Genomic DNA, 13394 nt, shown 5'->3' on the forward strand with positions numbered 1-13394 from the left:
AGTTGGACCATAGATAAATTTAGCCCACTATCTTACTTTGAAGCATATGTAAATCTTCTACCCTTATATTCTCCAGTCTCTTAACATTTTCTGCTCAGGAACTTCATGGCCTCAATATGATATCCTTGTATTTAGCAGTCCTTACTGGATTTCTGTTCCATAAGCTTGTCTCCATTCGAACCCATGGAGACTTTTAGTTGATATCATCAGCTTCTTTTAGACCTCATCAGCTTTCAAGAATTTGCTCTGCTCCACTACTAACTGCATGAAAAAATCACCTATTTCTGTTTATTTTGAACATGGGCTTCTGCTAGATTAATCTGTTCCTTCCCTATATCTTTTTCTGGGAGAGATAGCAAAAAATTGATTTCTACTCACCCCCTCCTTGCACTCATAATTATACAGACCTCTGTAATTTCATTCCTCATTTATCTCTTCTGGACCAAGCAGAGCTGCATTTCTTGGCAATTCTTTACAAGGAAGCCATTCCATGCCTTACCATACTTCCCCTCTAATACCCTTTTCTGAAACATATGTTTTAGGAGTGCTGTTTTCAGTAATGCAGATGATTAAATGATATTATATCTGCTAATCCTGCTCTGGGATAGATTTATTTCAAAACCAAATTAAAAGCATGTTTTCTTGTCTACAGGAAACATATTTTAGGCATAGCTGCATCAAAGGCAGTGCTAGAAGATTATGTGTGAGGAGAAGAGTGTTCTATCTGTGTAACCAACTACAATGACAACTCATCTGGCCTCTGTTATACAAGTTGAAGTGGAGTATTCAGGGAATGGAGTATTCAGTGGTTCATAATTTTTAAGAATATCTGACAGGGTGTTGCCTTAAAGTATTTATTGGCAACCATGATATGAATCAAAACCCAAACTCTGTTGCTCAGCTGCTGTGTGATGAAAGCATATAAGCACCTCAGCAGGTGAACTGATTTATGAATTTTTAGGATTGATGAATTTGAAGATGGGCAACTTCCACTAACTTAACGTATTTGTCCTCTGTGCATTTCAATGCTGTAGGCGAAATGTCTAGTTCCTTTCGAATTAATGGCAAGATCCCTGTTGCTCTCAACGAAACTAGCTTACCTAGGAAGGACATCCCGAAACAAGGATTGCTCTTTAACTGAATACATAGCAGGCCAGTGCTGAAGCTGTAATTTTCATTGGGGAGCTCTCATTTACTCTCCCACTGTGTTCTGACCACTTGTGCCCTAAAGTTCTGCTTTAAGAACTGAAATACGAAAATAATTTATGTTTCTCACTACGCCAGTTGTGCCCTAATACAACTGGTTAAAAGATCCATGTTTTCAAAACTTTGAGGAACATCTGCTTTAGCAAAAAAGAAAAAAATAGAAAAGAAATTCACTACCTTTTGTCACTCTACATTTTAGTTAAGACTTATTAAAGAGTACCTCAGATGTTTCTCTTTCCAAGAAAAAGAAAGGAAGGGTGAGAATGGAAACAGAAATGCATTTCCAGGTCAACTTATGAGAGAATAAAGAAAAAAAGTGCACCTTTCTGAAGTGACACGGATTCTTTCATCATTGGAGGAATTGAATCTGTCATCCTTTTCTCTAAAATATTCTTCTATGCACTGCTCTTCAAAATCATGGACTTTTTTCAGTTCATCCTCAGTTATGAAAAGTTCTGTGGAAACAATGGAAAAAGGTGAATTTGGTAAAGATTAACACGTGAAATTGACTACATTCTTCTTACTTTGGAATTCATGGACTAAGCTTTCAAAAGCAGGCTTCAAATTTATCTGGCATTTTGGTATGAAAGCAGATAGACGCAGCTAATTACCACATTAGTGGCTTCAATTATATATGATTCTGGAGAAAGAAACACTTAAGCAGGCAAATGCTGAGAAAACATGAATGTGTTTTGATTGCATGAGACCTAAACACAGCTGCTGGTCAGGTTCTGGAGAGATGCTGGGAGCCAAAGCCCACCTGTAACCTAATACAAATACAATCAAATTAGCAGACTGCGAGAAAGGAGTCTGAGTGTATAGAGGGTCTATCTGACATGGCAAGAGCTGGTATCTGCAGGCAGCAGCAAGAGCTGTGGTAGACAGTGTGATGTGAGTGGGAGGGGAGCAGTCTGGTTGCACTTGCATCTCCAGTGCCACCACACGTCTCCAGCTCCCTCCTCATTGAGAGGTGGGTTGTGGCATGGGCTAATGTTGGGAAGGGATGAACATCCCTTCGCTCCCTGCCTCTGGCATATACATTGGGGAAGGTGGAGATCTACTTTGAAGAACTAGATAGAGAAGCAGAGAGAAAGTGTTATCAAAATAATCTGACAGGTTTTCCATCATGCTTATGGGAGTTCATACTAAAGTGTCTGGAGAAACTACTCCTTCAATTTGAGTCAGTGTCAAAGGGAGAACACGTGTCTACAAAATAATTACTTCTTACCATGTCTCAGCTTATCTAGGCAAAAAGTGTGTTTGGGGGAAGTATGTGCTGTTTGCTCAAAAAGTAGGAATGCTTTCTCTGTATTTGAAGAAATAAAACTGAGATCTGGAAGTGTGATGGACTGTGAGAAGAATTTCAGCAGTAACAGACCTCTACCAAGAGCAAAAGAAACCCTTTTGCTTTGAAGGAACAAAGGGGGAAACAACGCCCAAAAATCCCAGAAAAACATAGCCTCATTAACACTCTGAGGAGAACTAAGGGTTGGGCAATGCAGGTAAAACTAACCGATTCAGGTAAAATTTTTGCAGTTAAAAGTAGTTCTCTGCTGGAAAGGTTATCAAGGTGCTGGACTTAGCCTACATTCATATCAAACGCTAGATATTACCAAGGACATTGGAAAATCCCGCTCTGTAAATTGACTAAGGCTTACTTAATCCATAGTCTCTCTCATCTGGGTCGCTTTCATGCTTCCTCCATCTGCAGCAGAGGTGTTGGAATATCATAGTCATATGGCTGAAAATGATCAGAGGCGGTGGGAGAACAGGTCTTTCGTGAAATGTCATGATTAGCTGGTATCTTTGAAACTTCCATACTTGGTTGGATATGGATTTGACTTCAAAAAATGTATTGCTAGAAGGCAAGAAGAGGAAAATAACATCAGACTGAAATGGTTTTGGATACTTTGCCAAAGATGATATGACAGCACCTTGACTGGACACGTCTCACCAATAGTGAAAATGTTCCCTTGTCACAAAAAGAGGATGAAGAACAAAAGAAATGAACAAGTTTGTGCTTCAGCAAGGCACAGTGGGAGTCAGCCATTTCTTACTACCGTGTCTGTCTGCTCTGTACAATCACTGAGTCTTACAACAACTCAATGAGACAGGAAAGTATTTTTATTCTTGTTTTCTGTAACAGGAGTAAATGATGCCATAACTAAACTTTAAATTTTTTGGCTTCTCTACCCCAATTCTCATCACGTGTCTGTCCTGGCAAATAAGACAATATGAAGAACTTGGCATTTCCCTTATTCCCTGGAGACAAACCACTGCCTCTTTCCTTTTCACCTTTACATCCTCTGAAAATGGCTCTCAGCCAAAGTCTCCAGCTTAGCAGCCTTCTTAGGCTGTGAAAAATGTCCATCCCCCCCCCAAGTTCATATTTTGCCATGTGTCACTCACTTGAAAACGGCAATAAGGAGGTTCACCAGAAGGATGTTTGCAACCAAAAGGTAACAGGCCATGATGGCAGGAACAATCCATGCTCCTGTCTTGCAGGGAGGCAGCTGGATTATTTTGCCATCTTCTCTGGTTTCATTTTGACCACAAGGAGCTGGGAACAAAAATGCAAAAAAATGCAAAACAGGAATGAATCTTATTTTTTCAGTGCTTTTACAGAAATATTTAAATATTTATAAAGGCCTGCCTGCCAAAGCAATATATTTCAAATAACAGTGGCACTGATGCTCCCCACAAGAAATCTGCACTTGCTTTCACAGATTTTACAAGCTGCAGTTCTTGTTATTGTGTGTTATTTGCCATGAATAGCAAGATATTCCCCTCAGAAATTGCAGGAGACATGGCTGGTGTGAATAACCTGCCTGGTTGTGTACAGCTAAAATATCATGGCACATTGGTAGCAATGTAGTGGCCATGCAAATAAAACGATCAAAATGTTTAATCACAGAAGAAAGCTTAAGTATTATTTTTTTTAAAGGTGAAAGCTTCATCTTTTTTGGTTGACAGAGAAGGATGTGATAAGTATCATAAGGAAAAAGAAGTACATGAAAGTAAATTAAAGTGTAGACATTTATTGCTGTGCACTGCATTGCCCCTCACCCTGCTGGGACATACTTATAATGACCCTCTGCTATTCAGGGCTTTTGACTACATGCCTAGAAACTGTGGGGGAGATATCAGGTCTTTACTGCACCAGGTAAAGGGACACGTAGGCAGCAGAGTTGCCACCTGTTTCTTCACTGAATGCTTTGGAACAAAAACGTTCTCAGTATTAAAGTTGTAGAACTGAAGCAAGGGGAGAGAAAACACTGTGAAATAGTTTTCCTTGCTTATTTTTTTGCATGCCTTCATGTGCTGTGGTGGGAGATCTGCATTTGCAAGCATGGATTCAGTTTATGTCTTTTAAGCCTCAGTCCTAGTGGCCCTAAGCCCCTGTGTAATCAGCTCTTCAAGAAAATAATTGAAACAGCAGCTTATGTATACAAACTATCTTAGTAAATTTTGCACAGCACTACAGCTAGCTTCCCCTCGTCCCCATCAAAAAGAAGTTTCAGTGAGGAATTTTCATACTGTTCAGTACTAGCTCAGTTCCTGCTGATATCAATGAGAGTTTGCCTCTGACTTCAGGGACAATAAAGTTTGCCAATGTCACATGTTTTGTGAAATTCCACCACATGTCAACAAATCCATGATTTCCAATACCAACTATTACTTCTCAAAAGGGTCCTTCTGAACTTGGTTCACAGTGCATGGGATTCAACTGTGGGTGTCTGCACTGGCAATCCTATGGTACTACGTGTGATTTGGGCACTTGGTTTTGAGTACTACATATAGCTGTGAGGCCATTTCATACAGAAATATTATAGCCATATAAGACTGAGGAGTATATGACACATCAGCTTCAGACAAGAACTCTCACAAATATTCAACTCATGGAAAAAGAAATGGCAAAGCCAAATACAAGCAATACTACTTCTACAAGGAGCTCTGTTGTGTCTGGACCCATGGTGTCACTAGTCCTTCCTACTTACAAAAACACATTTTATTACTGGAACAGGCTGAGAGTACACAATTTATCTCTCAGAAAGCACCACCTTGCAGATCATTTTACGTTAGTGCTGATTTCATGCTTCCCACACTTAGATGTTCAAAATGCCATCTGTGAGCTGCTGTAAGTGCGAGGCTATGTGCATTCAGCCTTCACCCACCAGAAACTGGTACATTGACACCTCATGGTATCAGTACTCGGTGTGAGACTTACATTTCTGTTTGTGTGGAAGCACTAATTAGCTCACACGTTGATTCAGAGCTGCCAAGTCCAGCACAACACAGAACCAAATCTCATCATGATTTCACCAGTAACGGAACAACCACTCTATCAGTTGATGTAACCTGTTGTTCTTTTTTGTGCTGAAGAACGGAAGAAGTGATGTCTTTTGTAGCAATGAGAGAAATTGGTGCAAAACATATTTTAAATTTTAGATCAATGAGATAAAAAACTCAGCTCAAAGTCTGGTAACAATCCTATTATTCCATTTTTTCTATTAAAAAAGATAATTTAATCTAAGAGAAAAATCAGCTTTGACAACTACCAAGACAAAGATGATTTCTCCAGCTTAATTTCCTACAACACAGCATTTAGAATACCATTAATGCATCCCTGCTGGTTTATGACACACAGTGATGGTCAAATTAGACTTCCTACAAAGACAAGTTGACAAGTCTATTCTATACACCCATAGATATTTGGCTTGTCCTGAAGGTTTGCAGATGTTTTTCTCTTTTGCATGTTCTATTGCAGGAACAGTTTTAAATAACAAAGGAATACTGATCTCATGCTGTATTTTATGGAGAACTGAGCCACCACTTAATCTTCACATCTTCAGCTGCATGAGAAAATGTATGATGTGTCCAAAATACAGATGCCCGTGTTCCACTGCACATCACTGAACATCTTCCATCTTTAAACTACAACAATAACTTTATAGGATTTTTTTCCTGCTATTAAATAAACTGTCTGTTTTAAACAATTACTCCCAGGAAACTGGGAACAGAAATTTGTCTCTCTGTGAAAAAGGACAGAGGACTCTGTCAGGAGGCTAAAAGTAGCAATGATATTCTTTTCAGATAATGAAGATATTTGTTTACATTAAAGAAATTAGAATTCTGTTTGTAGGATTTGAGAAGACTTTGTTACGGTAACCTAGGACAGTTCACCTCCTCCATCCCAGTATGTAGAGTCCCATGCGCGTTTGATCTTCTTGTTACAGTTAGCTGGGGTAGTTCACTCTCCCCACCCTGTCTGCACATAGCCCTGCATGGCTTCAACGTGACGGCCGGCTGTGGATCTCAGAACTAAGACAGCAGCATCTGCATTACATCAGTGAGTTCGCTAATGAGCAAAACAGGACAGTGCATATGCATGAGATGTTAATCAGGGCACGTCTTATTGCCCACCCCTGCGGTGCCTTCCCTTGAGCCGCACTCCTAAGCTGGGCTCCACTGCGTCCAGTCCCCATCTGAGCAGCACTGGTGGCCTGGGGATCCCACCATGGTAACACTACGCTTCGCATAGAGCCAAAGCGTTCACTTGCTGAGCGCTGTGCCTTGTCCCCGAGGGATCTGCACCTGCCTTTCATGTGTAACACGCTTTGACCATTTTAATTATGTTTGGAGAAATGCAGTAATTTTTGTAGTATGTGCAGTAACATATTGTGATAACAAACCTTTTCAAAGCACAGTTTTAACATGTATGAAAACATACTTATCTTCTTGCATTACAGCCTTGCTTTAAGAAAAAATACATGGAGTACTTAACTCTACTGAATAATGTTTTGCTGAAGCACATTCTGGTAGTATAACTATATGTCTATTTCAGGTAACTGAAAAAACCCAATCAATCTGATACCTACAGGCATAAAGGGTGGATAAAGGGTAGACATTAAGTCCTGAACTCAGGCTTTAGAAAATAATAAATGGCTGGAGTTTTAATTTCAATTACATGCACTAACTTCACTCAGCTTTCAAATATTGCACGCTGACATCTGTGGATGTACATATGTTTTGCATCTCTTGTTCCCTTTTTCAAATCTCCTCCCACACTTATTTTTCATTCCTAGCTCCCATTTACTGTTTCCTGTATGGGTCTTTCCTGCTACATACCTAACCCTTCCTCTTTCCTGGCCAGCAAATAACTGTGAAAAGAACAGCCATAACCCACGCGTCTGTGCGTTTTGAGGCATAAAGTGGTGGCAGAGCTTGGGAAGAATTGGTTTCCCTGCTGTAATTACCGTCATGACATGGGCACTGCTCTTTTTTACTGTGTGTTGGGTGGAGGACTCGGGAAACAACACTTGCAAATTTCTGCATCACAACTCTTCCTCCAGCTGCACCTTTCCAATGTAGTTGTGGGAAATAATGTAGAGAGGAAAGTGCATAATTGAACAGCTTTGCTATCAAATAGCTTTTTGCCTTTGATGAAAACTTCTCATGTAAAAATGGATACCATCTTTACAATACAAGTCAATTTGTCTGAAATCACAAGAAACTGTGGAATGGGTTCATATGATCACAATTCTAAAGAATAAGGAAACCAATAAATGTGTATTACTAACAAATCAACCCATCTATTTTTTTTTTTTCTCTTCAAGTCTGGACATTTGAAATGCACTTTCATCACCCTGTTTATGAGTATATAGGCACCTTCCGGTTTTGATCAGCACTGAACCCTAAAGATGTGAAAGCATTTTATAATTTTTTAATCCAATGTCTAAGCAACCTTACCAGCTTACCAGGCTGGTAAACACTGAAAAAAAAGCTAAGCAAGCTCCCTAGAGCTGTCCACTCCTTCACTGACAGAGAAATACTGAACACTGGGAACTCTGAATCTCACACCATTGCTCTGTTCATCAACAGAAACACCGAGGGAATTGAACAGTGTTTCATTACTTCAAAAAAGTTGCTTTAACTACAGCACCATGACCTTACATATTGCTTCTTGCCATCAGCCACTCCAAAAATGACTTTGAAATGTCTCTCCAATCTGCTGGTATTTTTAATAATAATTTATATGATTATTATTATAGCAAATCCCTGTATTTTTCTTTTTCTCTCTAGTTCTTTCTCCCTCCTACTCCCGCTCACATTAAAAATATCCATACAAATGGAATGCAAAATACAGCCACAGAGAGTGCTAGGAAGGGGAATACTATTGGAACTCAAGTCAGAGAGACTTCATAGAATCACAAAATCACAGAGTGGTAGGGGTTGCAAGGGAGCTCTGTGGTCATCTAGTCCAACCCCCCTGCCAAAGCAGGGTCACCTACAGCAGGCTGCACAGGACCTTGTCCAGGTGGGTCTCGAATATGTCCAGAGAAGGAGAATCCACAGCCTCCCTGGGCAGCCTGTTCCAGTGCTCCGTCACCCTCAGAGTGAAGAAGTTCTTCCTCATGTTCAGCTGGAACTTCCCATGCTTCAGTTTGTGCCCATTGCCCCTTGTCCTGTCACTGGGCACCACTGAAAAGAGTCTGGCCCCATCCTCTTGAGACCCACCCTTAAGATATTTGTAGGCATTTATAAGGTCCCCTCTCAGCCTTCTGTTCTTCAGGCTAAACAAGCCCAGCTCCCTCAGCCTCTCCTCATAGGAGAGATGCTCCAGTCCCCTGATCATCCTCGTAGCCCTTGGCTGGACACTCTCCAGTAGCTCCTCATCTTTCTTGAAGTGGGGAGCCCAGAACTGGACAGAGTACTCCAGATGGGGCCTCACTAGGGCAGAGTAGAGGGGAAGGAGAACCTCCCTTGACCTGCTGGCCACACTCTTCTTAATGCATCCCAGGATCCCATTGGCCTTCTTGGCAGCCAGGGCACACTGCTGGCTCATGGTTAACCTGTTTTCCACCAGGACAACCAGGTCCCTCTCTGCAGAGCTGCTCTCCAGCAGGTCCACCCCAAGCCTGTACTGGTGCATGGGGTTGTTCCTCCCCAGGTGCAGGACCCTGTACTTGCCCTTGTTGGATTTCATCCAGGTTCCTCTCTGCCCAACTTTCCAGCCTGCCCAGGTCTCGCTGAATGGCAGCACAGCCTTCTGGTGTATCCACCACTCCTCCCAGTTTTGTGTTATCTGCAAACTTGCTGAGGGTACATTCTAAGTCTTCATCCAAGTCATTGATGAATAAGTTGAATAAGACTGGGCAAAGTATTGACCCCTGGGGGGGTTACAGTCCTCCAACTAGACTCATCGCCGCCGATGACAGCACTCTGAGCTCTGCCATTCAGCCAGTTCTCAGTGAACCTCACCGACTACTCCTCCAGCCCACACTTCCTTAGGTTGCCTATTAGGTTGTTATGGGAGACAGCGTCGAAAGCCTTGCTGAAGTCGCAGTAGACAACATCCACTGCTCTCCCCTCATCTACCCAGCCAGTCATGCCATCATTAAAGCTGTCAGATTGGTCAAGCATGATTTGCCCTTGGTGAATCCATGTTGAGTACTCTCACTGCTACTACTTTCAAAATGGTGTGTAGGCTGTGCACAAATTTTATCCTCTGCCTTTGTCTAACAATGCTAAAAATACTCCCTGTGCTGCAGAGCTGCAATACAAGATGACAAAAAAAAAGGCAAAAAAAGTGCACAGGTGTGGTTTATTCTGTTTTGTGCAAAGCTGCTCTATTTGTTCGAATTCCAGAATGATCCACGCAAATGACAGCTCTTACAGGAAGCTCCTACAGAGACATGAAAAGCATCGTATAGAATTTAGTATAAAATATTCATTTATACTAAGACACCTTCAAGAACTTTTAAAAATAAATAAATCTAATAGACTAAGAAATCTAAAGAATATAAAAAACAGTCTTTGGTAGTAATTATACTTTCCTCTTAAGTTCATTGGATAGTTAAAACCTGTGTATAATAATCTCTCATCTTCTGAAACAACTGTATTCTTGTTACTTGACATTCCTCCAAGATAAGTGAAAGAGAAGGAGGCCTCGTCTTTTTCTCTTAAACTATGTAGGTTTTTCCAGTAAGGGAGTAGGCACATGGAACAAACACAACTCAGACTGATCTTCAGATTCCAGATGGCACTTGAAATAGTGTCAGCTGGAAAGAAAATCCAGATGCAAATCTGACATGTGAGACACCAGGCAAGTCTCAAAAACAGCCCAAACCAAAAAACCCAAACCCATATTGGCTAACAGCACTCTCAGTTGCTTTGCCTTCTGAATATAGAAAAATGTGAGGTCTGATGCTGATTTTCTACAGGTGGCTGCATTTTCTCAAGTTGCCTCTTATGTCATCTATCTACATTTTTCACCAAGCAAACTCACTCCCTGAATAATCCTTTCTTCTTCAGCATTTTTAAGTACTTCTGTATCCATGGTATTCTGGAGAGGCAGATAGCTTGGTAAACTGAAAACAACGTTCTTTGCATGTCACAACTGTGTGAGGTCAACTGAGGAGAAGATTTTACAGCGTTTGTGGATTTCCTTCCAGACAGGCATTCACTAAAGCAGCTAAGCAGCTGGCTGCTGCCCCATGGATCCCATCCGGCAGCACAAGGCTCAGCTGGATTAGGAAAGACAGCCTGGAAGAGACAGTTGCATATATACCATCACCGGTTCCCAGACCTCCCCTCCTCCCCGAGATAATGCAGCTGTGAAGAACTGTCAGTCTGAGAGGAACCACTTTGAGACTGGTTTTGCTCTTTTTATTGAATTTACCTGAGAATTTGAACACAGTTCGAAGAGTTCTACTTCGGTTATTCCACACACCCTCCCCTCCCCCTTAATTGATTGGTAGGAATTTATAGGAATGTTGTATTCAGGTACATCACTGATAATAAACAACACTACTGAATAGTGTATTCATACTCCCAGAAGTGAGGATATAGTTTTGTCCCCACTTTTGAGTTGAGGATGAGATCACATGCCAACAGGACACTAAATGCACACTCCAGTTAACATACGTATTTAAAAAATGAAATGAATACAGAAATCATGGGTAAAAAATGTAAATGTATATGACATGAATTATTTTAGAGCGAGGCATTTAGCTAGTGTTTTAACAGTGCGGTGTTGAGATAAAAATCAGAGCAGACCCACTGGATGGACAGGCTGCCAGCTGATGAGATGGATCCAGACACTGTATCTGGTCAGCCTTAATGGCATGCTTCACAAATCAACAGAAAATGAAAGAAAAAAAAAAAAGAAAAGTAAGTTAGAAATTTTAGAGTAACATACTTTGTTTGTACATTTCTCAGACACTAGGATAATCTCCAGAAGCAGATCAGCACTTTTGCTGAGTCACAAACTTGCAAATAATGTTGCAATATTAAACACCAAAATATAAAGAAAACCACAAAGAAACCCTTTTCATTTGCTAAAATAATAGTAACAAAAAAAATCTGCTCAAAGCTATAAAGTTCAATTGCACTTTAAATGTAGCATTACAGTTTTAGAAGATGTTTATCTTATTTGAGAAAGTACAAACACTGTAGTACTCTAACATGAATACAGTGGCTGATTTAGCTTAGAACAATTTGGAAAATATATATAACAACAGATTTTGAAATAGTGAAAAAATGTAAGTATACTAGTAAAACCTTTTGGGTGCCAATCAGGGAATTTTGATTGTATAACAACATCACCAACCATTTGCTCATGCTCCCAGTCTATTCCAGAGGTAACACTTTTGAGACAACTGAGCCTCAGACAGACATGACATATTGCACATACTTTGTGCTGAAAGAGTGGCAGATTCTAATTCCCTGCATCATCTGTCTCTCAGGAAGGAGGAACTAGGTGCTGCTATTCATTTTGGCATCACCACTTTTGCCACAACTCCTAGTTTCCTTGACACAGACAGAACAACAACATGTCTACACTTATAGCTGGAGTTGAAACCATCAGGAATTTTGCTTTCCTTAAGACTCACAAATGATTACACTGCACCTTTTTGAAAGGTTTAAATGCTGGGCATCTGAACAACACACAAGATTATCCCTAAATCCTCAGGCAAGGGTATGGAGCCTGCCACCCTCTTCTCATACTTAAAAACCATGCTTCATTGAAAGACACTTTAGTTTCTCAGGTTTTGGGGTTCTAAACTACAATCAGCACTTCATTAAAAAAATACCAAGAACTTTTTATTCAGCCAATTGTCATGTTTGTTGCACTATGGTAGTTACTTAGTACAACATCAATAAATGGCCACTTGTAGAGGGACAAACAGAATTCTGCTTGTGGAAGGAAGAACTAGTTTAATGTTATAAACCTTTATCCCTCTATTATGCTTTTGGAGCAAGATGAGTTTTTATACCCCCAGCTATTATGCCTTTGGAATGAAATGGATTTTTAAAAAGAAAAGAAAAAGAAAAATGATAAAAATGAGGGAATCGAGTAAAAAGCTAAACTCAGTGAGCAGCTTTGTGATTTTAGGTGTTTGTTTGTTACATGCCATGCTTCCTCTGTAAACAAAGTGGGGAAGTAAACATAAAAAAGAGGTTTCATCTGTATCCACATTAATGATTAGGTGCTAACCAGGAAGAAGAAATGAGCATGGAACTTCTGAAGAATCTGCCATGTGATATGTATACATCTGTCCATCTGAAACTCCATTAAGTTGGGGGGATTATTGGTGATACAGGTACATGTATTACCTTAACCAGCTCAGGAAAAATCAACACCTTTTTTCCATTCAAACTTGGTCAATACTGAACAAGCAGAAGATAAATTATGAAAACACGGCCCTTTACTAAGGTGGTATGTAGGATAAAAAAAGAATATCCTAAGCAGAGCTTTAATGGATGCCTTCTGCCACTGGAAAAGATACTCACTTCTATATGCTGCCAAGGCTTACGCATATTTAAGCAGGAAGGATGAACGTCGGCTGCATGTCAGTGTTTGCTGAAGAGACATTCTTTGTGATTCTTAGTTTGTTCATCTATCACATCATTTCTCAAGACCACCCTTCTCCTTTGGCATAATGCACTGGGTGGCACCAGGAGGTTTAACTTAAATAGAAAACTGGCAATTTCCTGATCACCAGCCAAATGAATCCTGAGGAGATGGTATATGAAATACTGGCTTTCATTCTGTTTGCACTGGTGTGAGCACAGTCTGGCCTTAAAATAAATGAATAAAGCAAAGTTCTAATAATGGATCTACTGTCCCCAAAGAACTGTATCACATGGTTTAGCGTAAAGGTGGTGGCAGTGAGTAGGTAACA

General features: G+C 40.4%; 1 protein-coding gene across 4 annotated transcripts in view; it reads right to left on the minus strand.

Annotated features, from left to right (window-relative positions):
* TRPM3 (transient receptor potential cation channel subfamily M member 3) overlaps window positions 1-13394 on the minus strand; it is a 299284-nt gene that overhangs the window by 15065 nt on the left and 270825 nt on the right. For all 4 annotated transcript variants that reach the window (XM_075410530.1, XM_075410529.1, XM_075410528.1 and 1 more), the window contains 3 exons: window positions 3616-3766; window positions 2865-3064; window positions 1529-1661 (listed from right to left, as the gene is read on the minus strand). In XM_075410530.1, the coding sequence (XP_075266645.1) occupies window positions 1529-1661; window positions 2865-3064; window positions 3616-3766 (484 nt within the window). The remainder of the gene's footprint in view (window positions 1-1528; window positions 1662-2864; window positions 3065-3615; window positions 3767-13394) is intronic.

Source organism: Opisthocomus hoazin, chromosome Z (assembly GCF_030867145.1).
Source record: "Opisthocomus hoazin isolate bOpiHoa1 chromosome Z, bOpiHoa1.hap1, whole genome shotgun sequence".
In the NCBI taxonomy this organism is placed as follows: Eukaryota; Metazoa; Chordata; class Aves; order Opisthocomiformes; family Opisthocomidae; genus Opisthocomus; species Opisthocomus hoazin.